Here is a 26,949-nt window from a genome sequence, read left to right as displayed (position 1 = left end):
ACACCAAAACAATAAAATATTTGTGTTTTTATTTTTTTTATAAAGTACATAATTTATTTTTATTTTTATTTTTTTAAATAACTTACTTTTAATAAATTCAAAAAAATTATTTAAAAATTTTGAGAATTCTTATTTTACAAAAATAAAAATGATATGAAAGTCACTTCTGGTTTCAAAATTTTCATTTTTAAAAACCCAACACATCAATTTAAAATGTAAAATGTAATTAGCTCAAAATCAAAGACAAAAATACACACACAGGATCCATATTTTAAAATTTAAAATGTAATTAACTCAAAATTAAATAAAAAATTTCGGGGGTCTACTTCTGCGTTGCTGTCGGTGTAGTCTCTCTTGTCTTGTTCAACTTCAAAAAGAAGATGCCGGTTGTGAGGCACCGGTAACTACCTCAAGATCGAGAGGTGATCGGTGATCTTCTTCCTTCGTGTCTCCGCCAAAAGATACAGAGAACTCGACAATCTTTCCAAAATTTGGCTTGATACTATTAGGGCTGAAGGACAGAAACTTGAACGCATTTTGGTTCTTTGTAATCCAAATTTTCCCTCTTCTTCTCCCTCTATTGTGAGAGATTCGAATACTGATCCACTCAATCAGAGCTCGCAAACACTTGCAATCCGCATTCTATTCTTCTTCTTATGGATATAGGTATGTTTTTGAATTACACACCATTTAGTTTGAATTAAAAAGTGAAATCTGTGTAAGGCTTTTTTTTTTCTTTTTTTTCGAGAACTCCAAAATTGTTCAAGAAATATACACATCTTCACAGTTTTAATTCATTTTATATTAGCTTCAATTCAAGGAAAAAAATGGTGAAGTTACTTGAAAGTTTGAAAAGGTATACGAACACACAAACGTAGAAAATGTGTATATGAAGAAACTTTTTTTCTTTTTTTCATTTTTTTTGGGTATCCCTGGTGATGTTTTAAAGGGGTCATCCACTAATTGATCGAACAGACTTGAAAAGAAAGTGAAATTAAAGAAGCCTTCGATTTATGCTTTATGCTTTATTCTTTATGCCCTCCCACTGTTTGATAAAAAAAATACCCAATTTGAAGTTGGAAATACCCTATCTTATTCACTGGAGCTCTCATTTGTCTAATCTTTTTTTAGTATGATTTCAATAAGAGATTTGAAGTTGGAAATTGGATAAACAACAAATCAGTATATACGAAAATTACACATTTCTTTGGTGCATAACTTTTACCAATATTTGTTGTTCGGTTGTAATCTTTGGCCATTTCGCAAGTCAGACATTCTGAACAGTAAACACTCTTATCTCTGACATCCAGTTTTGGGCCATTTATTAGTTCACAGAACTGAGCTGAAGAACAAATAAAATTTTAGAAACTTTTGATACTGCCCTTCGCAGTTATACTCACACAGTTGCACTTTTTTTATTACAAGAGTTGTGAGGTTATAAAGTAATTATGCTCATTATAGTTATTTGTTGCTTGATGAGATTCACTTGAAATTATAGTGGAGGGATTATCACGCAATTCAGTTTTCTTTACTGCAAAATTTTCGTTTTGTCACTTAGCCTGACATTTGGTTAGGCCACAGTATACATATGTGAACATAGTCCCACTCATTAAAGCCTTGTTCTTGTATACACCTTTTCTTGCCTCATGTAGTCCTTTGCCATCCCTTGTGAATCCTTTGCGTATGAGTGAAAATTTGCAATTCCTTAGGCTATGTTTGGTTCATAGATTTGGAGAGGGATTTTGAAAGGGAAAGGGGAAAATGTGTGTGAAACGTAGGTAAAATGTAGTTATATTTCATTCATATTTCACCTACCTTTTTCCTTTTCCTTTTCCTTTCCAATTCCCTCCCCAAATCTATGAACCAAACACAGCCTTAATGTAATGTGACCGAGAAAGTGCCATCTCTGGTTAAAGTTGGGTTTTTCATTAGCATGTCAATTTTGTGTCAATCTAAGGGAGCAAAGTTACGTCCCAAGACAAATGGGAGAACATTTCTTAGTTTCTATATCAACCAGTTTGGGTCCTGTTTTTAGTGCTGAAGAAGTTTTTCACATAATCACTATAATCTATGTTGTTTTTCATGAAAGAGAAAAAATATGCAGTTGATATTTCCTTTGATCCTTCTACTCTATGAGGTTTAGCTTTTTATACTACAAGGATATATTGGCACACTTGGTTTTAGCACATTTCATAAAGTTGTTATAGTTACTGAAAGAAAATGTTAGCTAAAATGTTGAACCATTGAAGTTACCTGTGGTCTTGGGGTATCTCTACAGCCACTGCTTCTTGAAGTCACATTGCAACAAAAGACCAAACCAGGCCAAGCCTTAAGTCCCATCAAATGGGGTTGGCTACATTGCAACAAAAGACTCCTTGGGAAAAACTTAGCTACACTTACAAGAAGGCTTCTGGCATCGACTGATACCCTCTAACACTTGTTTAGCACCTTTGCAAGTTTTGCTATATTCCATATCTTCCTGGCTCTCGTATACTTTTGTTTCTTTTTTTCAGTGAATGGGGCAAAGATGGAACCTTCTCCAAGTTTAATCAATAAGATCTATGGTGCCTTCTCTGATGGTGTACATTTTGTGACACCAATCTCCTCTTTGAGGACATATGAAGTTGACTTGGTAAGCTTATTTCATAATACATCTAACCATTAAAACTGTTGGATTATCTTATCCATGTCCTTCCACATCTTAGTTTCTCTCTCTCTCTCTCTCTCTCTCTCAAATTTCAGGTACGAGGTGTGTTACATATATTACAAGGTTTTTCCAGTTCTTTATTTTTTTGGGACAACGTCAGACAGAATTTTCATGCCAAAAGTGGGATATATGTTACTCATCTTTCGCAGACAAGTCTTCATGTCATTCTTAATCAATTTGTGTATGCTGCAACATGTCTAAAACGGGTAGAAATTATAGTCAATGAGGTGGAGGCATCTGCCAGATTACCTTCCCCTACTTTGAGGGCATTTGCATGCTCTGTTTCAGCTTGGCTTAAAGTATATATCTTCAACCAAGTGTTGAATCAATTTTTTTTAATTTCTTTTTTGATTTCTCATTTTTTCTATTGTAGTATGGACTTCATTCCTTTTAACTGACTTGTTTTTGAGCAGAGATTACGAGATATAGCTTTGAAGGAGGAAGTATATATAAACAACTATGACGGTGGAACTGCTCCAACTCTCTTGGGTTTGTCAAGTTCTTTATCAAGGTTTGTGCAGGTTTGCTTGCAAAAGTTTTGGATTTCAGGATATGAGTAGTTGTGGCAGTCTTGGCCTTGCTGGCAGAAACTAATATCACTTCAAGCTCTTCTACTTTGAATAGAGATGAGCTTGGACTTCTCTGTTAGAAAGTTACTAATTTTCTAATATTGGCCAAAGGAGTCTCCCATTCCATGGCAGAGTTGTAGACTGAATATGTTTTGGTCCTTTGCATTTGCACTATTCATCTTTCATGTAGCAAGGATTTGTTGCTGTTGCTGCTGCTTATTATAATTATTATATTATTATTTTTCATTTGTTTGTATCAACTGAGAATTTATGTGCTATTTATATGAACAACTCATTTATGGGACTGAACCTGTTTTTGCTTTGTTCTTCCTGTTATGGATATATCTGATGCTGCCTTTTTTTTACTAGTATTTGCTCAGGTGCAGAATATTTACTGCAAATCGTGCATGGAGCCATTCCTGAAGTATTTTTTGGGCCTGATTCTTCTGTTCCGGCTGCTGAAATTGTTGTTCATATTCTTGACCATCTTTACAAGAAGCTCAATGAAATTTGTCCCGTGCAAGGTGGTGAGGTTGTGATATTTCCCTGGCTGCATGTATTTTCATTCTTAATTTTCTATGGTTGTCTCCATTAAATGTGATTCATATCTAGCGCTGATGCTCATTTCAGGAGGATGCATACCGGATGCTGCTTTATATATTTGTTGGGAGTCTGTTGCCATATATTGAGGGTCTTGATTCCTGGCTTTTTGAAGGAACACTTGATGATCCCTTTGAGGAGGTAATCATTGGAAATTGTATGATATCTCGGAGTTTGTACCAAGTTTTGCAAAGATACCTTCAAAAAATCTCTATTTTTTGCATTGTGGAGCATCCTTTGCAGAAATTTACCCATACAGGTTCCTCCATGCTAAATTGAGTACATAAATTTTGCATCTCTGCTTAGTTAGCATCTGTATGAGTGCAATGATTGATCCATTGTATTTAGCACTTAATCACTCTCTGCTATCTTTCTTTTCCCCCCTCCTTTTTGAATGTTTCCAAACCATGTGTTTCTGATTCTTGATCCGATGAAATTAATTTTTGTTTAAAAAATTGCTACTACCATCAACAAAGTGATTTTCTACTCCTAGAATTTTATTTTTTAAAAATGTTTGTCCTTCTCATACCACCTCTACATTCTCATACCAGATGTTCTTTTATGCTAACAAAGCAATTTCTGTTGATGAGACTGATTTTTGGGAGAAAAGCCATCTGTTGAGAAGAATAGCTTATCAAAAGCGTGACGTTGCTTGTGCCTCTAATCGCATACCTTTAATGAATGATAAGAAGGAAATGACAGGAAGAGAACCAAATTCTCTGTCTAGCTCGATAAAAGGACAAGAACAGAACAATAGAGATGTTCAAATCTGTCCTCTGTTTATTAAGGAAATAGCGTCAGCTATTGTTTCAGCTGGAAAATCATTGCAGCTCATCCGACATGCTCCTACAAAATTTTCAATGTCATCTGGAAGAGCGGATAATTATGAAATTGGTGATTGCGGAAGTTTTACCAATAATAATGATTCGAGTGAGACTTGTGATGGGCGGAGCATGGATGGGTTAACCTTGTCAGAGGTATTTTGTGTATCATTAGCAGGTCTTGTTGGGAATGGTGATCATATCTCTAAATACTTCTGGCAAGATGAGCCATTAAACTCCAAAATTGCCCCTTTGTTTCAACTTTTTGTGGACAAGCACAAACTTGAAGGAGGGAATGGTGAGAACTTGCCAGCCATAACATGTTCAGAGAAGGTTTGGTATAGGTTCTTGGTTGATACATTCTGTCCAAAAAGACAGATCAATTCAGAATCTGCTTCTAAGGATGCTACCAGCTGTCTTAACGTGAAAGAAAAAAATATTGCTGCAGGTGGCATGGATGATTTTCCCCTTGTGAACTCATTCTGTCCTGAAAATCCAGTCATCGCTGTATGCCGCAGCTCCCTTCTTGAGAATAAGGATGCATGGAGTGCATTGAACTTGTCTGAAAGTTTCTCTCTTCCGCCTCTTAATGATGAGGGCTTAAGAAATGCTATTTTTGGTGGGAAACACGAACCATTTCTTGCAGCTAAAGGAACAAACTATACTTTTGGTTTTCAGTTTGGTGAATCTGAACATATTCGTTCACAGGATGACACAAAGATGTTAGAAGTCTTATTTCCATTTCCAACTCTTCTTCCTTCTTTTCAGGTACTGCTGGATTAAAGTTCTCAGACCTGTTACATTACATAGCTATAGCTTTTATAGCAGATCCTAGTTTTCCAAAACTAAGTTGAAATTTTGAAACAGGAGGACCTCTATATGTCAGAGTTCTTACCTTTCCAGAAAAATAGCACTCTTCCATCCAGAGTTCTTAACTGGATTCAAAGTGTTGAACCAAAAGCTACTCCACTTCCTATGGTTATTCTACAGGAATGCCTTGTTGTCTATATCAAGAAGCAGGTAAGTGGCTTTCATCCCTATTTACAGAACTTTAGTTTCTATTCTCCTACTCCTACGTGTTTTTGTAACAAAAAAATTATTTCTATGGAATGCAGGTTGATTATATCGGCAGGAATATATTGTCAAAGTTACTTTATGAATGGAGACTGATGGACGAACTGGGAGTATTACGTGCTATATACTTGTTAGGTTCAGGTATTTTCTAAATTTTAAACTTTTGAATTTTCTGTGCTTTGGTATGTTGGTCAGTTGCCATTCTCAATTTCTGTTTTGTGACAATTTGCAACCTTGCTTATCCAGGTGATTTGCTACAGCACTTCTTGACTGTGATTTTTGACAAGCTGGATAAAGGAGAAACCTGGGATGATGATTTTGAGTTGAACATGATATTACAGGTACATTGCTCAAATTAATATCTTAGTCCTACTATGCCTGGTGGCCTAGATTGTTCCTTCTTTGTGTATCTATTCTATTTGGGTCATATCTTTTATATATTAGTCTTCTGTTAAGCATTAGTCTATGGGGTAAATTACATTTGCTTCCCCTAAGATTTCTGACAAATACAGGAACCTCCCCTGTAGTTTCAATAATTATAGAAACCTTCCATATTTTTCTTGACAATATCAAGATTCCTCCACCCTGTTAATTTAGCACAAACGGTGCTAATTTACTATCCAAAATTGCCATATTACCCCTTTGAATTGAGCGGGAAAATGAAAATTATCAAATAAACCAACAAGCTATTTAAATGAAATTTTTCACTCACCTCTCTTAAGGTTTTTCATATATATTATTAAAGACCCATGCATATTTTAACATAATACCTTAATAATTTAATATAAGATCCTAATAACATAATACGTGTAAGACTTATTTCACACTATATAAACAACGAAAAATTTATCAATTTTAATTAATACATTTATTAATTATTTATTTATTTTTTAAAGTTGAAACAAATGGATTATTATTTTTTTTTTTCCAACAATTTGTCCTACTTACTTTTTCATATGCAAAAAAATTATTTATCTCTAAATTGTTAAGACATTATTAAAGTATTTAATAAAAAAACTTAGTTTTTAGTGATAAAATACTTAAAAACAAATAGTCTCTCTAAAATTAATATTAGATTATATCTTAATAATTTAATGTAAGCGTAAAATTTATTATTTTAAGTATGCATTTATTATTATTATTATTTTTTTAAAAGTTGAAGTAAAATGGATTTATTTTTTTGGATAATTTGCATTACTTATTTATTCATATGTACAAACATTATTATTTTATCTTTTCTCAATCATATATTGTTCTCAAATTTTAATTTTTATCTTTGGGTCATTAAACTTCTAGTCGATGCATATTTAAAACAACATAGGTTAATATTTTTACATGATTAAAAAAATAAATATAGAAGTAAAAAAAAGAATTACCTCTTTTGGAGGGAGTGGTGGGAGGAGTTATATGGGTTGTGTTTTCTAAATTGGTGTTTAGGAGGGGATTTCAATGTGGTTAGGAAGGTCTCGAAAAAGATCACTGGGAATAGGATCAATAAGGGAATGAGGGATTTTGATGGATTTATTAGAGGGTGTGAGTTAAAGGATCCTCCTCTCTTTAATGGATCCTCCTCTCTTTAATGCTAGGTTCACTTGGTCAAATTTGCAGGAAAATATGGTATGTTGTAGATTGGATAGATTTTTATTCTCGTTGGGATGGGAGGGGATAGACGCAGGAATGGGGTAGGAATCATAGTTGCCAAGGGTCTTGTGGAAAGTGTGGTGGCCGTCACTAGGAATGGAGATAGGATTATGCTAATTAAACTAATTATTGGAGGGAATATAGTGAATATTATTAGCGCTTACGCCCCTAAAGTAGGGTTAGATGATCAGACTAAGAGGGATTTTTGGGAGCAAATGGATGAGATCTTATAGGAGATATCCGTAGGAGAGAACCTGGTTATAGGTGGAGATTTTAATGGCCATGTGGGCATAGATAAAGCAGGTTATGAAAGGGTGCATGGTGGATACGGTTTTGGTGACAGAAATGAGGCTTGGAGAGAGAATCTTAGATTTTGCGTTGGCTTCTGACCTGGTGGTGGCCAATACTATGTATAAGAAGAGGGAGGAGCATTTGATAACTTTAAGAGTGGATTAGTTAAGAGCCAAATAGATTATTTCTTAGTGAGAAAAGTGGATTGCCTAAAATGCAATGATTGTAAGGTGATTCCTGGTGAGAGTCTGGTCTCTCAACATAGGATTTTGGTACTAGATTTATGTTTTAGAGGGCAATACCAAGTTAGGAAGGATGGTGGGCGTCGTAGGACAAGATGGTGGTACTTAAAAGGGGATAAACTAGAAATATTTAAGAATTGAATGGATAAGGAAGGTACTTGGGACTTAGAAGGTGATGCTAACACTATGTGGAATTCGATGGCCAATTGTATGAGGAGAATCTCAAGGGAAGTGCTTGGAGAGTCGAAAGGAACGGGATCCAGCTTTAGGGAAACTTGGTGGTGGAGGGAAGAGGTCCAAGCGGTAGTTAAGGCAAGAAAAGAGTGCTTTAAAAAGTGGCAGAAGGATAGGACTGAGGAAAACCTTAAGAGCTATAGATTGGCTAATAAGGAGGTCAAGAAAGTAGTGAGAGAGATTAAGTTGAAAGTTTATGATGACCTATACACTAGACTAGATAGTACGGAGGGAGAGAAAAGGGTATACAAACTTGCTAAGATACGGGAGAGGAAAACAAGAGATTTTAATCAAGTAAAGTGCATCAAGAGTGAGGATTCTAAGGTATTGGTGAAGGATGATGAGATTAAGGAAAGATGGAAGAATTATTTTGAGAAATTGTTAAATGAGGAACATGGAAGTACGACAATAGGGGAAGAAATAATCAGTAATACGATAAACCAAGACTATAGGTTCTATCGCAGGATTAGGAACTTTGAAAGTAGAGATTGCACTTAAGAAGATGAAATCAAATAAGGCTTTAGGACCTGATGATATCCCTATTGAAGTTTGGAAGTGTTTGGGTAAAAATGGAGTTGCTTGGTTGACTAGGTTGTTTAGCAAAATTTTGTTGACTAGGAACATACCAGATGAGTAGAGGAAGAGTATTTTAGTGCCAATCTATAAGGATAAAGGTGATGTCCAGAATTGTAACAACTATAGAGGAATTAAGCTAATGTGTCATATAATGAAAGTGTGGGAGAGGGTGATGGAACGCCGATTGCGAGACATAACAGAGGTATCAGAGAATCAATTTGAGTTTATGCCTGGTAGGTCAACAATGGAAGTGATCTATCTTTTGAGGAGAGTAATAGAAAAGTATAAAGAAAAGAAAATAGACATTCATATGGTGTTTATCGACCTTGAGAAAGCATATGACAGAGTGCCCCGAGATATAATATGGTTGGCGTTAGAGAAGAAAGGGGTGACAAAAGGCTACATTGATGTGATTAGGGACATGTATGAAGAGGTGGTGACCACTATTAGATCGCCAGCTGGAGAAACAAATGAATTTCCTATCACTGTAGGGTTACACCAAGGACCTACCTTAAGTTCTTATTTTTTTGCTTTAGTTATGGACGAGTTAACGATAAATATTCAGGATGACGTGCCATGGTGTATGCTTTTTGCAGACGTTATTGTGTTAGTGGATGAGACTAGAGAAGGAGTTAATACAAAGTTGGAGATTTGGAGAAAAACTCTTGAATCTAAAGGATTTCGGATAAGCAGAACTAAGACAGAGTACATGGAGTGTAAATTTAGTAACAGTAACAATGAAAGCAGAGGAGAAGTGAAGATTGAGAACCAAGAACTGCCTAAGAGTGAACATTTTCGTTATTTAGGGTCGATTATCACAACAGCGGGAGAGATTGATGCAAATGTGGCCCAGAGGATTAAGGCGGGATGGCGTAAGTGGAGAAGTGCGTCTAGGGTATTGTGCGATGAACGAATACCCACTAGACTAAAAGGTAAGTTCTATAGAACGGCTATTAGACCAGCTATGTTGTATGGGACGGAGTGTTGGGCAACCAAGAAACAACATGTAGATAAGATGAGTGTGGCTGAGATGAGGATGCTAAGGTGGATGTGTGGTAAGACTAGACAGGACAGGATTAGGAATGAGTGTATTCGGGAATGGGTAGGAGTAGCACCCATAGAAGATAAGTTGAGAGAGAATCGTTTGAGATGGTTTGGTCATATTCAACGGAGACCAACAGAGGCAGTAGTGAAGAGATGCGATGCTGTAACGGTAGATGGAAGTGTTAGGGGACGGGGTAGGCCTAGATTAACGTTGACTAGCGTTATAAATAGAGATATGAATCTACTTAATTTGACTAATGAAATGGCCTTTGATAGGGCTGCGTGGAGAAGAAGGATTCATGTAGCCGACCCCATTTGATGGGACTTAAGGCTTGATTTGGTTTGGTTTGGGATGGGAGGGGATTTTCCCCGATGTGAGACAGGAGACATTACCAAGATTAGTTTCTGATCATTGCCCCATTGTGATAGAGAGTTGTCCTTTTAAGTGGGGACTGACTCCCTTCAGGTTTGAAAATATGTGGTTGGACCATCACTTTTCAAGGAAAATTTTGCGGGATGGTGGCATAATGTTAGATGTCATAGGTGGGAGGGTTTTAAATTCATAAGAAAATTGAAGATGATTAAAGAGGATGCGAAGAGCTGGAATAGGGAGGTTTTTGGAAACTTGGAGGCTTCAAAATCTCAGGTTGAGTGTAGGATTAAGGAAATTGATGCAGAGGAAATGTAAGGAGAGATGGATGGGTCAATGAAAAGAGAAAGAAATGAGTTACGATTGAAGTTGGAGGAGTTGATTTTTAGGGAGCAGACTTTTTGGACCCAATAGGCAAAAGGTAAAATGGTTAAAAGAGGGGGATTATCTGCTCAAAAAAATTTCACAAGATGGCAGATAGGAAAAGGAAGAAGTTTATCAGAAGATTGGAGGTTAGTCCAGGGGTAGTGGAAGAAAGGGAAGATCATATAGTCAAGCAGATCTTTGATTTTTATTCTAAGCTATATTCGAAGGATGAGTTGGTTAGACCAGGGATAGAAGGACTTGAGTGGGGTTCTATTGATCAAGCATGTGCAAGTTGGTTAGAGAGACCTTTTGAGGAATCGGAGATAAGAAAAACGGTATTTGATTGTGAAAGAGACAAAGCTCTAGGTCCTGATGGTTTCTTCATGGCTGTCTTTCAAGATTGCTGGGAGGTGGTGAAAGATGATTTGTTTAGAGTTTTTAAGGAATTTCATGATACGGGAGTGGTTAACTTGTGCTCAAATGCGACTTTCATTTGTTTAATTCCTAAAAGAGAAGGAGCTATTAGGATGAGGGATTTCAGACCCATTAGTTTGGTCACATCACTTTACAAGATTTTGAGAAAAGTGTTGTCAAAAAGATTGTGGTCTTCATTGGGGGCTACTGTTTCTCCATCACAAGGGGCTTTTGTCAAAGGTAGGCAAATTGATGTAGGACGAGTAGGGATTACTTTCCTATAAGTAGTGAGCCTGGTTTAAATATACTGGCAGTAGTAACAATAGACTTATAGGGCTAGATTTGGTGGGATTTTGTGGCTGCAAAAGTATTTAAAAATTGGAGTTTAAGGGTTTGTAAAAAGGTCGGGTTTTAGGGACAGTTGAGTGGTTGTTCTATGCACTGTGAACAGTGACGTGAATAGCAACCTTGCTGGATAGAAGAAGAAGAAGAAGAAGAGAGAGAGAGAAGTGCTTCACCCTCGCAAGGGATAGGCCAATCACATAAACACAATCTCAAATTTTCATAATATTAACTCTACTATTGAATTATTGGGATTACACATATATTTATAGGATAAAGACTCTCCTAATTCTAGAAGGATTATTTCTCAAATTTAGAAACCAAAAATATTTGGCAACTACTAATATTCTAGACCAATTATGACTTCCAATTCTACTTCAATCATAATAGGAAACTTTAATGACTTCTAATTCTACTTCAATATCAAATTAGGAAACTTGGACTTTTGACCACTAAGATTATTTTAGACATAATAAAATTCATATATAATAACCCATTTAATAACTTAACCCAAAATAAAAACCCATGGGTGACCCCTACAACCTATGTCCAATAATTATTGGAATTACCACTATACCCTTAATTACTAAAACCTACTATAATGACATGAAGACTCAAAATTATTCCACATCTTTAATTCTTGATGCCCTAAATGTGTTTCATGTGAAATTTCAGATTTGCTATTTTTCTTCTTTCCATGATCTTCATCACAAATTTTAGATGTGGTTTTGGTGGCAAAAGAGGTATTGGAGGATTATAGGAGTTTAGGAAAGGAGGGGATTGTCTTTAAGATAGATTTTGAGAAAGCTTATGATCCTTGTGATCCCGTGGATTGGCAGTTTCTAGATTTTGTAATGGAAAGGAAAGGTTATGGTGAGAGATGGAGATTATGGATTAGGGGGTGTTTAGCGACTTGTAATATGTCGGTGATAATCAATGGTAAACCAGGGGAGAGCTTTAAGCTTCGCGAGGACTCAGGCAAGGGGATCATTTATCTCCTTTTCTTTTTATTTTGGTGGCAGATGTGTTAGGTATCATTTATCTCATTTTCTTTTTATTTTGATGGCAGATGTGTTAGGTAGGCTGGTGGATAGGGCTAGAGAGGAAGGCTTGTTTGGAGGTTTACATGTGGGTATGAGTATGGTTAATGTGACACATTTACAGTTTGTGGATGACACTATTTTCTTTTTCTCAGGGGATGAAAGTCAAATGGTTAATCTTTTTTCGGTGTTAAAATTGTTTGGGGTGATTTCGGGGCTTAAGGTTAATCTGGAAAAAAGTAGTGTGGTTGGTATTAATGTAGAAAGCGATCATCTCCAGAGAGTGGCTGTGCTTTTAGGATGTAGTGTTGAGACATTCCCGATTAAATATTTGGGACTTCCTTTGGGAGGTAATCCTAAAAATGAATCATTTTGGGCTCCGGTTGTGGAAAAGATGGAAGAGGTTGGAAGGATGGAGTAGGGCTTTACTTTCGCGAGGGGGTATGTTCACTTTAGTTAAGACAGTTCTAAGTCGTATTCTAGTCTACTTTTTGTCTGTGTTTAAGATTCCAGCTAAGGTGGCAAGGTCTTTAGAAAAATCGATGCGGGACTTCCTATGGGAGGGAAAGGATGAGAGCAAAAAAGATCATTTGGTGAATTGGGAGACAGGTTCCTGTCCTAAGGAAAATGGGGGTTTGGCCATAGGTAACATAGTAGCTTGGAGCACAACACTACTTGGCAAGTGATTATGGAGATTCTCAAATGAGTTTGATTCATTATGGCATAAGGTTATTAGAAGTAAGTGTGGGATTCATGTTAATGGTAGAGATTCGCAAGTGGTCACTAGGGGTAATGGGCGAACTCCTAGGAAATCAATCTCTTATATTTATCCAGTTGGTTCCGTTTCATTTCTGTGAGGGTGGGTAAAGGAGAAATTGCCAAATTCTGGGAGGATGTTTGGATCGGTTCTTCTTCCTTCGTTGTGTCTTTCCCACATTTGTACAGAGTGTCTTAGTCTCATAATTGCTCTATTGCTTCCATGACATGCTCATCTTTGGCTCCAATTTCTTGAAATTTTAATTTCCTAAAAATCTTAATGATTGGAAGGTTGGGGAATTGGTGGATCTTTTGTCAAGACTTGAACATGTCTCTTTGGTTCCGACTTTAGAGGACAAGTGGATTTGGGCTGTTCATTCTTCGGGCTTCTTTTCTTGGAAATCTTTTTTCGACAAACTCACTTTTGTTCCCTTTTCACAAGAAGATATGGAGGGTTTGTGTTCCTCTTAAGGTAAAGATGTTCCTGTGGATTTTGGTTCATAGAGGCACTTTAACAAATGATACATCGCAAAGGAGGAGGCCTTCTTGTTCTCTAAGTCCTCAATGGTGCATAATGTGTAGGAGGGGTGATGAATCTTTGGATCATTTATTTCTGCATTGTATAGTGGCAGCATGCTTATGGCAAATATTTGTTTTGTTTAGGAAATGTTATGTGGGTGGCTCCAAAAGAAAGTGCATAAATGACTTTAATTGATTTTCAAGTGTTGGGTTGGTCGAAGAAGGCCAAGGTGTTTTGGCTTTGTGCTATCTTTGCAATTTTCTAGGTCATTTGGTTGGAGAGAAATGGGCGCATCTTTGAAGAAGAATCTCGGGATGTTGATTTTTTATGGGATAAAGTTCGACATTTAGCATCGTTTTGGGTGTCGGGGAGTCTTTTGTTCAAAGGAATTCCTCTCTTTATGATTGTAGCAAATTGGGTGTCAGTTTATGATTTGTAATGTTTTTTTTATCATTTTGGGTTTTGCTTCCTTTCGTTGTTTTTGTTATTTTTAACTTGTACTTTTTTCAGAGGATTCCTTATCCTCCCTTCTTTTGGCTTTGTGCCTTTATAAAATCTTTGTTTGGTTATGATAAAAATAAAAAATAAAAAACTACCTTATCGACATTAATCTCAACCTTATATGCACTAAATTTAATTTACCCTATTAAATATATATGAAATTATTATTTATTTCTCATACTTTTTTCAAAATATAAATGTAATTGCTTGACTATTTTTTTCCACAATTTTTTGAACTTTTATAGAAAAAATAAAATAAAATTTAACCATTAATGAAGGTGAGAAATTAATTCTAAGATTTTGTGATCCTTCATTCCCTCTCAACTAATTTTAATTTATTGTGATGTAATTATATTTTTTTACTTTTATATTTATTTTTTAATTTTTTTTAATCATGTAAAAATATTAACCTGTGTTTTTTTAAATATGCATCGACTAGAAGTTTAATGACACAAAGATAAAATTAAAATTTGAGAATAATATATGATTGGGAAAAGATAAGATAATAATGTTTGTGCATATGAATAAATAAGTAATGCAAATTATCCAAAAAAATAAATCCATTTACTTCAACTTTAAAAAAAAAAATCAAATAATAAATGCATTAATTAAAATAATAAATTTTACGTTGTTTATGTAGTGTGAAATAAGTCTTATATTAAATTATTAGGGTATTATCTAACATTAATTTTAGAGAGATCATTTATTTTTAAGTATTTTATCAATAAAAATTAAGGTTTTTTTTTTCATTAAATGATTTAATAATATTTTAACAATTTAAGAGTTTTATCTAATATTGCATGAATTTTAAGAATTTTATTAAGTAATGTTAAAATATATATGGGTCTTTGATAATATATATGTAAATCTCAGGGGATGTGAGTGAAATTACTCATTTGAATAGATAAGGTATCTAAGGGGTAATTTCGTCGTTATTGGTATGGCATCAACATGACATCAACAAATAACCGAACAGAGAGTAACAGTGGGGGAATCTTGATAATAGTTTCAAAAGTAGGGAATGTTTCTATAATTATTGAAACTATAGGGGAGATTCTTGTATTTGTCAGAAATCTCAGGGCAGGTAAGTGTAATGTACCCCTAGTCTATGGGGTTTGACCAAAGGTCATGAACAGTACAAAGGCCAGTGTTCATATGCCTGACTGCACTATAAAAAACTAGGAATAGTTTTTGTTTGTTTGTTTTTTAATGGATGTTAAATTACACAATATTGATATTATTATCATCCTCACAACTACTTTTTCTTCTTTACTTCTTTCTTTCTTCTTCGAAGATATAATTTTTTTTGAAGTATAACACTATCACAACATTTGTTCAAAAAATCCTGTGGAGTCAAAATTATTATAGTCAATCAACTAGAGTGCTTTTCGGTTCTAGAAATTTCAGTTTTGGATTAATTGGGATCATGTCTTTCTGGCTACACAGCAAAGGTGGTAGCTCCATGATATCCATGAGGTTATCTGGTATCTGTTGAAGGCGTTTTGTTTTCTTCATTCTTTGGATCAGAGTAATGAATCACTCTTATTTGACTCCAGGAATCAATTGCCACTTCTGCCGATGGCATGCTACTGAGTGGTCCAGATTCTTTAGTTGTGTCTTTCACCAAAAATCATGGTCTCAGTGGTGATGAGCAGCATAATGCATCTACTCTTGTCTCAACTCCTCGTAAAAGCCGTGGGAAGAGCTTTGGAATTGATGGCCTTGATTCATTAAAATTCACATACAAGGTCCACTTTCTGGTTAAGCATGTTGTCTACTATTTCAATTCACGTATTCACTGTTTAAAATGCATTATCCATTCTTCAATATTTGAAACTTATGGCCACTCTGTTTTCATATCTTTCTAAGTGCTTCTGTGTACTGAATGTTATAGGTGTCTTGGCCACTTGAACTTATTGCTAATGCAGAAGCAATTAAAAAATATAACCAGGTAGCCTTTTTCACGTCAGTTGTATTGTACTATTCATTGATGTATTTTTTTAGTTGGGTGTGGCTTTGTTGCTTTTTTCTGGTTGGTGTAAGGCTTTTGAAGTTTTCTCTGTACACATTTCTTTTTCTGTTTTCTTTTCTATCTTTTCTTTCGTGATTGTACTTGGGTTGTCCAGCCCTTAGCACATTATCTATTACAATCTTCTTTGTTTCTTATCAAAAAAAGAAGTGCAATTGTTTCATTCCCTACTTCACATTTATTGCTCCGAGTTTGATGCAGGTGATGAGTTTCTTGTTGAAAGTCAAGCGTGCCAAATTTGTGCTTGATAAAACTCGGAGGTGGATGTGGAAGGTTCTTTTCTTTTCTTTTTTTCCTCTCCCTCCTCCACCCACCCTCGTGTGTGTGTGCGCGCGCTTCCTTCAAGTCATTTCTATACAATGAACATTGTGACATGGAAAGCTGCAAACTTGGGAAGTGATCATTAGAATGACTTTTCTCTGGCTAAATGTGAATGTTCTGATTTAGTTTGATGTTTTCGGGAACGTTGTTGATTCCATTGCTCTTGCTCTTCAGTGTAAAGGCACTGCAACAATCAACCGCAAGCGTCACTGGTTAGTGGAACAAAAACTTCTCCATTTTGTGGATGCTTTTCACCAATATGTGATGGACCGAGTAAGATCCCTTCAGCTCCTAATGCGCATGCTATTTATAATTGCTGATCTGTGCGCTTGGAAAAGAGTGTTGTATTTAGACTTTACGTAGGATGTTGGACTTGGCAAGTCTCATAAAGCTAAACTGGACTCTGTCTATATTTGTTTTATGAAAGTTCTTTGTGCACTTATGTTTGGGTTGTGCTTGTGTGAATACATATCTGGTACACTCCCTATGAAAAGAGTCTGTGGTTGAATACTTGAATCTCTATGTCAACCCAAAATCTTTATTATTCCTTTTTTGAAGCTAAAAATCTTCAGTACTCGTGTCAGTGAAATTTTGACTTTTACATAACTGCCTGCATGATTATGTTAGTTTTTATCCCTTTAGCACATAGAAGTTAATCCTGTTTCCTGAGCTTATTTGTTTTTGACACGTCAAGCATGCTCGCCTTTTCTTTCTTTTGGGCGTTGCTCAAACTTGGTGTTGCTAGTCTCCCATAGGATTTATTTGACAACTTTCACATTTAAGTGAACTTTGAAAAATCTCTGAAAGTTACTGGATCTGTGTCATAGCAAAAGAGCTAGATCATGCAGAATTGCCGTAAAGGCCTACAAAGAACGTCATCCCTCATATCTTCTAAAAGATCACATTTCAGTACACATAGTTAATGGCATGATTTTTAAATATAACATTTCAATAATTGTGAGAAAGTCACATTTCAGTCCTAGTACCAAAATCTATTGGGCAAATTATGACAATAGTCTCTGTACTTTGGTTCTTGTATTATTTTGGTCTCTGTAATTTCAATTAGCTCGATTTTGACCCTGAATTTATGACTTTGTTTCAATTTGATTCAATTGATTACAACTTTTAGTATTTTTTTTATATGAAATATAAGCATATAAGTGGCATGTGTCAGTAGTTTTGAGAGCAAAATTATACACTTACTCAACTCTGTGTGTTAACCTCAACCAATTCAGTGATTATTTTTCGTCAAAAATACTAACGACATTATCAAGTGGATCAAATTGACACAAAATCTAAAATTAAGGATCAAAATTAAGCCAATTGAAAGTGTATTGATCAAAATGACACAAGGAGCAAATGTAAGCACCATTGGTGTAATTTGCCCAAATCTATTTCTAGAGTCTTTGCATTTGGCTGCATGCCTCAGATTTCACAGTTTTCCAATCTGTAATAAAGAAAACTAGTCTCCTTTTAAATTTTAGACTTATGTTACACTTTTCAAACATCATGTTCCTTTGTAGATAAAAATGCAGTATTTACATGAGAGTGGCACCCTGCTCTTTGATCTCTGACTTGGATTTGGTAAGCAGGTATATCATAGTGCATGGCGTGAACTTTGTGAAGGTATGGCAACAGCTGCATCTTTGGATGAAGTCATAGAAGTACATGAGGCCTATTTGTTGTCAATTCAGCGCCAATGCTTCGTTGTTCCAGATAAGCTGGTCAGTGACTTGTCTCCTTTTATATTTGCATGTGCAATGCATTTTTTATTGCCTGATTTTCTTCGAAGTCAGCATTTCTTGTCGAAAAGTAAATCTGAACATTGTTCAACTGTCTCTTTTGCTCTTAGTGGGCATTGATTGCCAGTCGGATCAACAGTATCCTTGGATTAGCTCTAGACTTCTATTCCATACAGCAGACACTCATTAGTGGTGGAGCAGTTTCTGCCATCAAGGCTAGATGTGAAATGGAAGTGAATCGGATAGAGAAACAGTTTGATGATTGCACTGCCTTCCTTCTCAGAGTAATCTTCTATCTTTGTGCATGACTCACTTGTGCCAAAAATACTTGTACATGCCCAAGCACAAAGACATTTAAAAGCAGATGTGTACACTTGCATATTTACCTGATATATGGACATGGGTATGTAAAATTTTCTGAAATTGCTTTGACTTTACAGGTCCTATCTTTCAAGCTCAATGTGGGGCATTTCCCTCATTTGGCAGATTTGGTCACCAGAATTAACTACAACTACTTCTACATGTCTGACAATAGCAACTTGATTACTGCCGCTGTCTCAGAAACCATCTCTTCAAAGATGGGGAAGGCCTTCGCTGTTAGAACAGACTGACTGGAGTTGCTTGGAATTGTTAACGATGCCATCTACTTGTGAGTTATTGCATTGTTTGTACAGAATTCAAATTAAGCATATTATGCATTATATCTATGCAAGCTTTTGAGTTCTTCAAATTAAGCATATTAGAGCATCCACAATGGGATAGCTAAAATTGTTTGTTAAAGTGTGTTATATGACAAAAAGTGATAAAAGTGAGGCCCAAAAATGTTTGTTAAGATGTGTTAAGAGTTTGTTAATTTTAGAGAGTGAGTGGTGGTGTAATGGATGTGTTAAGGTGTGTGTTAAATATATATATATATATATATATATGTGTATATAATAAATAAAATAAATAAATAATTTAGTTTAATAAAAAATTTCAAGCCCAAAATTAAATTTCAAGTCCAAAAAAAAAAAAAAATCCCAACATGTAAAAAAAAAAAAAAAAAAAAAAATTCCGTTGACCGGTCAACCGGCCGGTCAACTCGTAACACAAAAAAACGATTCCCTGCGCTAGCTGCAGTTGACAAAGAACTTAGCAACTGATGCTAACAAAACCCACTAACACATTACTTAGCACTTCTATTGTGGCATCCAAACATTACTGTAACTAGCTAAAATTTGGCCAGTGACACTAACAATACTACTAACACGTCCATTATGCATGATATCCATACCAACACGTCCATTATGCATGCTATCCATACCAAGGGGTTAGTGGTTTATGTTGTGCTTTTCTGCTATGTTAATCGGTTTGCAGTATATACTCAATCATGCAATTAACATTTCCTTTGCATTTTCAATTTTCTCTGCAAAATCTTGTAAATGCTTAGAAAAGTTCATGACATGCCTTCAGTCACTCTTTTCCACAACTATTAGAATCTCTTGCAGTTCTCTGTTAACACCACCATCCATCTTAAAGCATGCTCCAAGGAATCCTTCGATCCAAGAAGCCAACTCCAACTCCATATCTGGTTCCTATTTCTAATACAACAAATTGTATTTCTTTTTTTGAAAATTATTTTCAGGTCATTAGGGAATATAAAAGAAAAATAGTTCTTTTTCCATTTAAGCTGCGTATGAGTTCAAGAGATTTCCGCAAAAGGTTGTATAGGACTTGTGGGTAGTAATAACCAAACTAATTACTATTATGTTGCAAGTATGAAGATGAAAATATAGTAAAACACTTTTAGCAGAACAAGATCATGTACAGCCTTCAAATCGCTTAAAATCTTTAAGATAAAAATCATCCTACTCCGAAGCACCATTTCATCTAAAATGAATGCAAACTGTATTATTCTCATTATGCTACATCATCGCCATTTAAGCTGTTTTGATGTGTACTAAAAATTTCATCCAATCATCTTTTGCTACTGTATCATCAAAATCATCGTAAAAATTTCCAACAATAGCATGCTCAAAAATATTCACATCTAAAAAACAAAAACAATACATATATTTTTTTATTGTTTTCATCTTGCAAGGTTAAAGTTGATTATAAAAGACTAGATCATAACTTTTCTTTATTTCCAACTAAAATCTCCTATACATAATTTGCATTATTGCAACTCAAAATTCCTAAACTAAACACGATAATTGAATCTCCCCCCCCCCCCTTCAAACTAAAACGAAACTTCTGCCGGATTGAGTACTGCACCTGCAAAAATAACCAACCCCGAGACCTCTTCCTTGATCATGAATAAGAAAGGATGATCCGCAACAAAGTTAACTTTTTCTGGCTCATACAGTGAACATCCCATTAACATGCTGACAGTAATGGCTGCAGCCTCCGTGCCTACCTCGTCTATCTCAACACAAGCTTTATGAAGAATGGTTGAAACAACTGTTTCTGATTTAACATTCAATGATACTCCCATGTCCTCCATGGCCTTGCAAACCTTAAAATCGAACGAGAATTTGAATTTCGGGATCCAAAACTTGTTGAGCTCCGCTTTCCACAAGTTCATGAGGCTCTGATCCAACAACCCACAATCGGAATTTAGCTTTTCCAAAAGATTTGGAAGTCCGTCTATCTTGTTTGGGAGCAAGAAGAACATAGAGAATCGGGGGGTGCCGTCGTTGGTGTTGTCGTAATCAGAGTCGTAATCGGAGTCATCGGTATTGATGTCATCGATTTTGGTGTTGTCGAGTGATTTGAGATTCCCACAATGGTATGGTATTTTGAGGACCTTGAAATCGTTGAATGATCTGAATAGATAGTCTTTTCGACTAGACATGAATGGGGTTGAAATTTTATCTCCGTTGAGAAGATAAAAGTTTCGGTTTTGAGTGAGATTTGCATCAAATTTTTTGGACCACGTTCCTTTGAAGTAGAGTCCGTTTGCCAGAACAAGTTGTGTCATTGGATCTAAGGAACTGGGTTCTAGAATGTTTGTGATAAGCCCTCTCGATGCTTTCTCAGCCCATGTGTTTACTTCTTCTATCACTTCCTCCGCCTGTAATTTATAATATTATGTATGTATTTAGAAACTATGTAATTTATGATATTATGTATGTATTTAGAAACTCTCGAAATCAAATTAAGGATTCGATGCTGTAATCTTTTTACTCTTTTTCAAGACACTTTGTCATTTTTTTTTCCTTCTACTAATGCAATATAAAATCTAAATTTATTATATGTTAATGTAGAGAAAATATTTAGAAACAAAAACCCATGATCATGAAACAATGCTGCCCTTATGATTTTGTATTGATGGTTAGATAGTTTTGAAAATATTCCAAAATCATAATACAAAATCAAATGGAGTTATTATTTTAAGACAGATACATTCAACATAATGGTATGTCTTGATTTTCTGAGGAATAAAAAGAAACCCCAAAACTCAATCAAATCAAAAGGACATCAAAGTTCAAATCAAGGAATTGGAAATTCTGATCCTAAGAATGCGTCTATAGGGTTTCATTATTTTCTTTTTCAAGGGTTTCAAAAAGCTTTGCAAACACCTGCGAAAATATTCCAGAAACACGTTTGAAAATCAAATGCTCAAAGTTCTTCAAGACTGATTTCTTTTCTCTTTTTTTTTCTTCTTTCTTTTTAATTTTTTTTTAAAAAAAACTTTTTCACTTTTAAATTCTAAATAATCTGATAAGTAAAAAAAAATAAATAAAGAAGTTGAAGTTTCTTTTTTTTAAAATAAGAAGCAAAATTTTTCAGATAAAAGTTTTTTAAATTATCAATTTAAACTCTAATATTTTGACTTGTTTTAAATTTAAACTAGGCGATTGAAAATAAATCAAAGAATTAAATTATAAATTAGCAACATTAAAATTTTGGTACATGGGTCAAACCATAGTGTTTTTTTTTTTGTTTTTGTTTTTGTAATTTTTTCAAAATTTTAATACAAAATTTTAAAAAATTACCAAAAAAAAAATAATAATAAAAAATTGTGATCTTTCTTGCTATTGTCAAACAGAGTCGGAAGAACAATCCCTACGTCATATACCATCCTCCGTATAGAGACCAAAATCGCTAATAATACAAAGATTAAAATGAAAGATATAATTCTGATCCAAAAAAAGAAAAAGAAAAAAGGTGAAAGATATAATTACCTGAGTTCGAAAATCAACAGTATTGAATTCACAATCAAATCTCTCTCTAAGAACCTTCTCATAACTAGGGTTTAAAGCAAACTCTTTATCAACCCAAACACCATTCACCATAGTAAAAACAGGACCCCCATTCTCTCCATCGCCAGCCGCGACCGCCATGATCTCAGAAGAGTTGGAATGAATATCAGAGATGGTTTTGAACCCTAAATGGCCCATCACATGTTCTAAAGCAGGGCCAGCTAATCTAGCGGCCACCATGTTTAGAACGACATTGATCGATAATGGAGACAACACTAAGTTGTTCTTAATGCTCTTTCCAACCTCTTGAAGCAATAGATGCTTGGTAATTCTCATGCAGAATTCCATCTTTTGTAACCTCTTTTTTTGTTTGAAGATGGAGTCTTGAGGTAGAAGGGAGTTTCTTCTAGGAGCAAAGATAGTGGAGAGGTATATGTATTGTACAAGACTTGCCTTAGTTGTTGGTGCCTATAAACGCAAGATTCCTTTTGGGACTCTTCAAATCCCGGTTTTTTAGTAGTGCAATTATGATTATATAATGAAATTTATTATTATTAATGAGTTAGGCTAAGGAATCCAAATAAATTATTAAATTTTTTACCAAATCTCTTATATGGGTGTGGGACCCACACACATTTAGGGCTAGTTTGGCATGTACTAAATAAGTCAAAAAGTCAAAAAGTCACTATCTTATTTAAGTCACATCATCTTATTTAAATCACATCACCTCTCTAACACATCACATCAAACCCAACCCAAATCCAACCCAAACCCACCAATAAGTCAAAAAGTGCACTTTTTTAGGATATCCCAAACCAACCCTTAATTTGTGTGAATTCCACATCCATGTGAGAGGTTGGTAGAAAATTTGATAATTTGTTTGGAGTTCATAACATTTTCCATTATTAATACTACTACTACTGTATTATTTTGATTAATGAAATTTATTCTTGGTGGCCAAGAAAAACAGTCAAAATTCAAAGGAAAAAAATTCAAGATTTGACCATTTTAATAAAAGAAACACTGTGGCCTGTTTGGCTTGTGTTTCAGGACAAAAAATGAAAACTTATTTAATAAAAATAGATATAAAAAATATAATTAAATCTTTTAAAAATTATTTCTAACCTCCCAAAAGATACAATTCTATAAAAATGATATTTTTTTAGATTTTTTTTTTATTTGTTTCACTTTAGTTTTAAAAAAAAATCTGAAACAAATTTTTGAAAATCAAACCAAATATGGACTCAATTATTAATTTTGCCTAAATCGTCATGGAGAGAGTATTTAAGTGCCAAGATGAGTGAGATTTGAGGTTTGAGTCTATGGAGAGATGTTAATGTTATAATTTAACTATTAATATACTAACCGCTATTTTGTATATAAAAAAAACAAATAAATTTTAATCATTTTCTCAATTTAATTTTTAATATTTTGGTTTGTTTTCAATCTAAACTATCTACTTATTTTTGCTAAGTAAAATTGACAAAAAAATGTATTTGAGTTATTAAACTCAACAATATTTAAAAGGATATTTAAGACATTTTATGTACACTTGCATTGAATTTAATTGCTAAAATAATTTTTTTTTATCATTTTTACCTAGCGAAAGTAGGAGAAGGTTTAGATTAAGAATAAATTAAAATATTATAATTTAAATTGATAAAATTTAAAGCTTAGGCCTAGAATTTTTTTTCTTTTTCTCAAATTTAAATCAAACACTATCAATCTATTCTTGTTGTAATGGGTAAGTTTATTGCTTTTTTGCCTATTTTTTTGATAAAATATAGGGAGATTCATTAGAAAATCATTTTTTAAGTGTTTGTATTTCAATTAGTCCATACGATATTTTTATATTCTAATAAATCCTATTATTTGAACATTTGATTTATAAAATCCTAATTCTCATATTTAAAGTATTTTATGGACATTTCTAGCCTTACAAATTTTTTTTGAACGGTTACCAATTTGGTGATGTGAATATTCATATTTTATAATGTGAATATTCACATTGACGTGCTAACACTCACATTGATGGTGTCAACATTCACATTGACAGTGTGAACATTCACACTGTAAATGTGAATATTATTAGGGGTATTTTGATAACTGTATCACTCATAGGACTTATTGGAATATAAGAAAATAATGTGGACTAAATGGAACATAAGTAGGTGAAAGGGATTTATGAAAAAGTGCTCCTAAAATAAAAAAGATTATGATATTATATACACAGTAATCTTACAAAATAAATAAAGTAATTATTGAAATAAAATAAATAATTTAAAAAGTAATTATCGAAATAAAATAAATAATTTAAATTATTAAAATAAGACTTGTAATGGAGTCACCAACGTCTCAAGTTGCCCATTGGAAGAACACAAGCAACTGAAATTCAGGTTCTATGATTATACTGTCATCATCATCATAATTCCTCATTACACCAAAATTAGCATGCTTAAAAATATTAAGATCAACAAAAACAAATAAATGATGACAAACTATTTTTCTACTAGATCATAACTTTATCTCATTCCCAAATGAAAATCTTTCGACATAATTACCGAACTCCAAATTAATAACCAAACTAAAGAGAACAAAAATTCATATGACAATTTAAGTATTTTTTCCTCACACAAATACTAAACCGTTGGATTGACTACTACTGCACCTGTGAAAAAAAAACCCCGGAATCTCATACATGATCATGAACACAAAAGGATGATCCGCTACGAATAACTTTGTCTTTTCAGCATGTAGAACGAACATTCCTCATCCGAGCCGCAGCCTCCGTGCCTTCCTCGTCTATCTCAACACAAGCTTTATGAAATATGTTTGACACAAACATTTCCTATCTCGGATTGACGTTCAATGATATTCCCACGTAGTCCTCCAAGGCCTCGCGAACATTAAAACCGTATGAGAATTTGAATTTGGGTATCCGAAACTTGTCATGTTCCACTTCCTCCAAGTTCATGAGACTCCGATTCAACAACACAAAATCGGAGTTTATTGTTTCCAGAAGATCTGGAAGTCCGTCTAGCTTGTTTGGAAGCAAAAAGAGCTTGTTTGGGAAGGGCTAAAATACCTAAATAAACACAAAAAGACAAAATAGATCAATTTAGTTAATAAGACAAAATGCAACATTCAAACCATAATCATTTTATGTTTTTTCTCACAACCATCACATTCAAACCAAAAAAACCGAAAGTTCTTCACAAATGGAGTTAATTTGGCTAGGCTAAATTAGCCAAAAAAAGTCGGGCTAAATTAATTCTTTCCAAACAAAAGCATAGACAGTTGGGTTTGGTTTAATGATTTGAGATTCTTTGATTTGTATGGGATTTTGAGGACCTTGAAACCATCGAATGATCCAAATTGATAGTCCTCTTGGCTGGTCATGTATGGGGTTGAAATGGTAGATCCGTTGAGAAGACAAAAGTCTCTGTTTTGAGTGAGATTTGAGTCGAATTTATCAGACCAAGTTTCTTTGAAGTGGAGTGCGTTTGCGAGAACAAGTACTGTCATTGGGGTTAAGGAACCAGGTTCCAGAATGTTTGTGATGAACCCTTTGGTGGCTTTCTCAGCCCATGAGTTAATTTCATGTATCACGTCTCCAGCCTAAAATGATTTTCAATATTGTTGTAATTAATAAGGTTGTAATCAAATTAGTGTGAGATTTCAATTTGAAATTGAGGCAATCAGTGACCATGATCATTTAACGATTTTACCCATATGATTTTGAACAAAGCCTAAGAACTCAAAAACCTTGGACTAGAAATCTAACAAAAAAATTGATATATGACTGAGATCTAATTCTTCTAAAGTGAGGTCTACACATAAATTTTTTTTTTTTTGAGTACTTAGCGTTGCTGATGATTTAACAACTGATGGCCAAAATACTTTGGAAAATATTCTGGAAACATAAAAATTGAAATAATATATAAAAATATATATATAACTTCAAGCAAAACTCAATCCTTCAAATTGAAAACCTAGTCTATATCAAAAAAAAAAAAAAAAAAATGAAAAGTATTCAAAATGTCAAAGGATATGCAAGGGATTTGACATTCCGATTCCAAGAAGATGTTGGTTTCATTATTATGAGCAATGATTTAGACCTCCGGCCCTTATAAGACCCCACAAGACTCTTATTGTTGGAAATTAGGTGGGGTATTGAATCTGGATTTGGGTACTCTCATGTGGCATGACGCATAACCCATTCAAATTACCCATGTAATTTGAATTTTGATTTGTCTTGTTTGGATAACCCACCATCTCAATATCTATATCTATCATATCTTATCTAGATATATGGATAAATCGTTAGAATCTGACCTATATCTGACATGGTATATGGAATGGGGGATGAATCGAATAACGAATGATTTTTCCCATATTCTCTCTAACTCTCTCCCATTAGAATAACGATCAAGACTTTGCACTGCGACTAGAGTGGGTGATACTCATACTCTAGTATCACTCAATTGCTGGGTATTCTTAGTTCGTGGTTGTGAAGCACGTGATTTATCCACAAGGTTATTCGTTTCGGATTCTATCACATAAGG

At 34.4% G+C, this 26,949-nt stretch overlaps 3 protein-coding genes across 7 annotated transcripts; 1 reads left to right on the top strand and 2 right to left on the bottom strand.

The window, feature by feature from the left end:
- Positions 1-32: 32 nt before the first annotated feature.
- On the top strand, positions 33-19,032 carry EMB1427 (Spc97 / Spc98 family of spindle pole body (SBP) component). Of its 5 annotated transcripts, none has more exons than XM_028212737.2 (17): positions 33-666; positions 2,514-2,632; positions 2,743-3,006; positions 3,121-3,218; positions 3,646-3,808; positions 3,907-4,017; positions 4,428-5,465; positions 5,565-5,717; positions 5,813-5,912; positions 6,018-6,112; positions 15,665-15,856; positions 16,003-16,059; positions 16,339-16,410; positions 16,633-16,731; positions 18,051-18,182; positions 18,311-18,484; positions 18,641-19,032. In XM_028212737.2, exons 1-17 carry the CDS (start codon positions 657-659, stop codon positions 18,809-18,811), a joined length of 3,048 nt encoding a protein of 1,015 aa, XP_028068538.2. In that variant the 5' UTR covers positions 33-656; the 3' UTR covers positions 18,812-19,032. The 5 variants fall into 5 exon arrangements, with proteins under 5 accessions (XP_028068538.2, XP_082778237.1, XP_082778238.1 ...); XM_082922112.1 differs by having other exon boundaries at positions 240-666; positions 3,657-3,808; XM_082922110.1 differs by having other exon boundaries at positions 357-666; positions 2,279-2,632.
- A 1,255-nt stretch (positions 19,033-20,287) lies between these two features.
- On the bottom strand, positions 20,288-22,891 carry LOC114271172 (serpin-ZX). The gene is made up of 2 exons (XM_028212783.2): positions 22,367-22,891; positions 20,288-21,252 (listed from the first exon to the last, which is right to left on the bottom strand). The coding sequence occupies exons 1-2, from the start codon at positions 22,730-22,732 to the stop codon at positions 20,419-20,421; spliced, it is 1,200 nt and encodes a 399-aa protein (XP_028068584.2). The 5' UTR covers positions 22,733-22,891; the 3' UTR covers positions 20,288-20,418.
- Positions 22,892-24,739: 1,848 nt separating this feature from the next.
- Positions 24,740-25,909, bottom strand: LOC145822194 (serpin-Z10-like). The gene is made up of 4 exons (XM_082918795.1): positions 25,680-25,909; positions 25,290-25,362; positions 25,149-25,232; positions 24,740-24,838 (listed from the first exon to the last, which is right to left on the bottom strand). The coding sequence occupies exons 1-4, from the start codon at positions 25,907-25,909 to the stop codon at positions 24,740-24,742; spliced, it is 486 nt and encodes a 161-aa protein (XP_082774921.1).
- Between the last annotated feature and the right edge of the window lie 1,040 nt (positions 25,910-26,949).

Source organism: Camellia sinensis, chromosome 3 (genome assembly GCF_055761805.1).
Source record: "Camellia sinensis isolate YWXY chromosome 3, ASM5576180v1, whole genome shotgun sequence".
NCBI classification, from domain to species: domain Eukaryota; kingdom Viridiplantae; phylum Streptophyta; class Magnoliopsida; order Ericales; family Theaceae; genus Camellia; species Camellia sinensis.
Note: the sequence above shows the minus strand (reverse complement) of the source record. Positions and strands in the feature narration are given on the sequence as shown.

Bases quoted from the DNA above. Each gene is read 5' to 3' on its own strand.
- EMB1427 (XM_028212737.2), top strand. The intron at 3,219-3,645 runs GTTTGTGCAGGT...TTTTTTTACTAG, and splicing joins TTGTCAAGTTCTTTATCAAG to TATTTGCTCAGGTGCAGAAT. The intron at 16,732-18,050 runs GTAAGATCCCTT...TTTGGTAAGCAG, and splicing joins ACCAATATGTGATGGACCGA to GTATATCATAGTGCATGGCG.
- LOC114271172 (XM_028212783.2), bottom strand. From the start codon at position 22,732: ATGGAATTCTGCATGAGAATTACCAAGCATCTATTGCTTCAAGAGGTT. The intron at 21,253-22,366 runs GTAATTATATCT...TATAAATTACAG, and splicing joins CTGTTGATTTTCGAACTCAG to GCGGAGGAAGTGATAGAAGA.
- LOC145822194 (XM_082918795.1), bottom strand. From the start codon at position 25,909: ATGACAGTACTTGTTCTCGCAAACGCACTCCACTTCAAAGAAACTTGG. The intron at 25,363-25,679 runs GTCTATGCTTTT...GTTGAATCGGAG, and splicing joins TCATTAAACCAAACCCAACT to TCTCATGAACTTGGAGGAAG. The intron at 25,233-25,289 runs GTTCGCGAGGCC...AATCCGAGATAG, and splicing joins AATTCTCATACGGTTTTAAT to GAAATGTTTGTGTCAAACAT.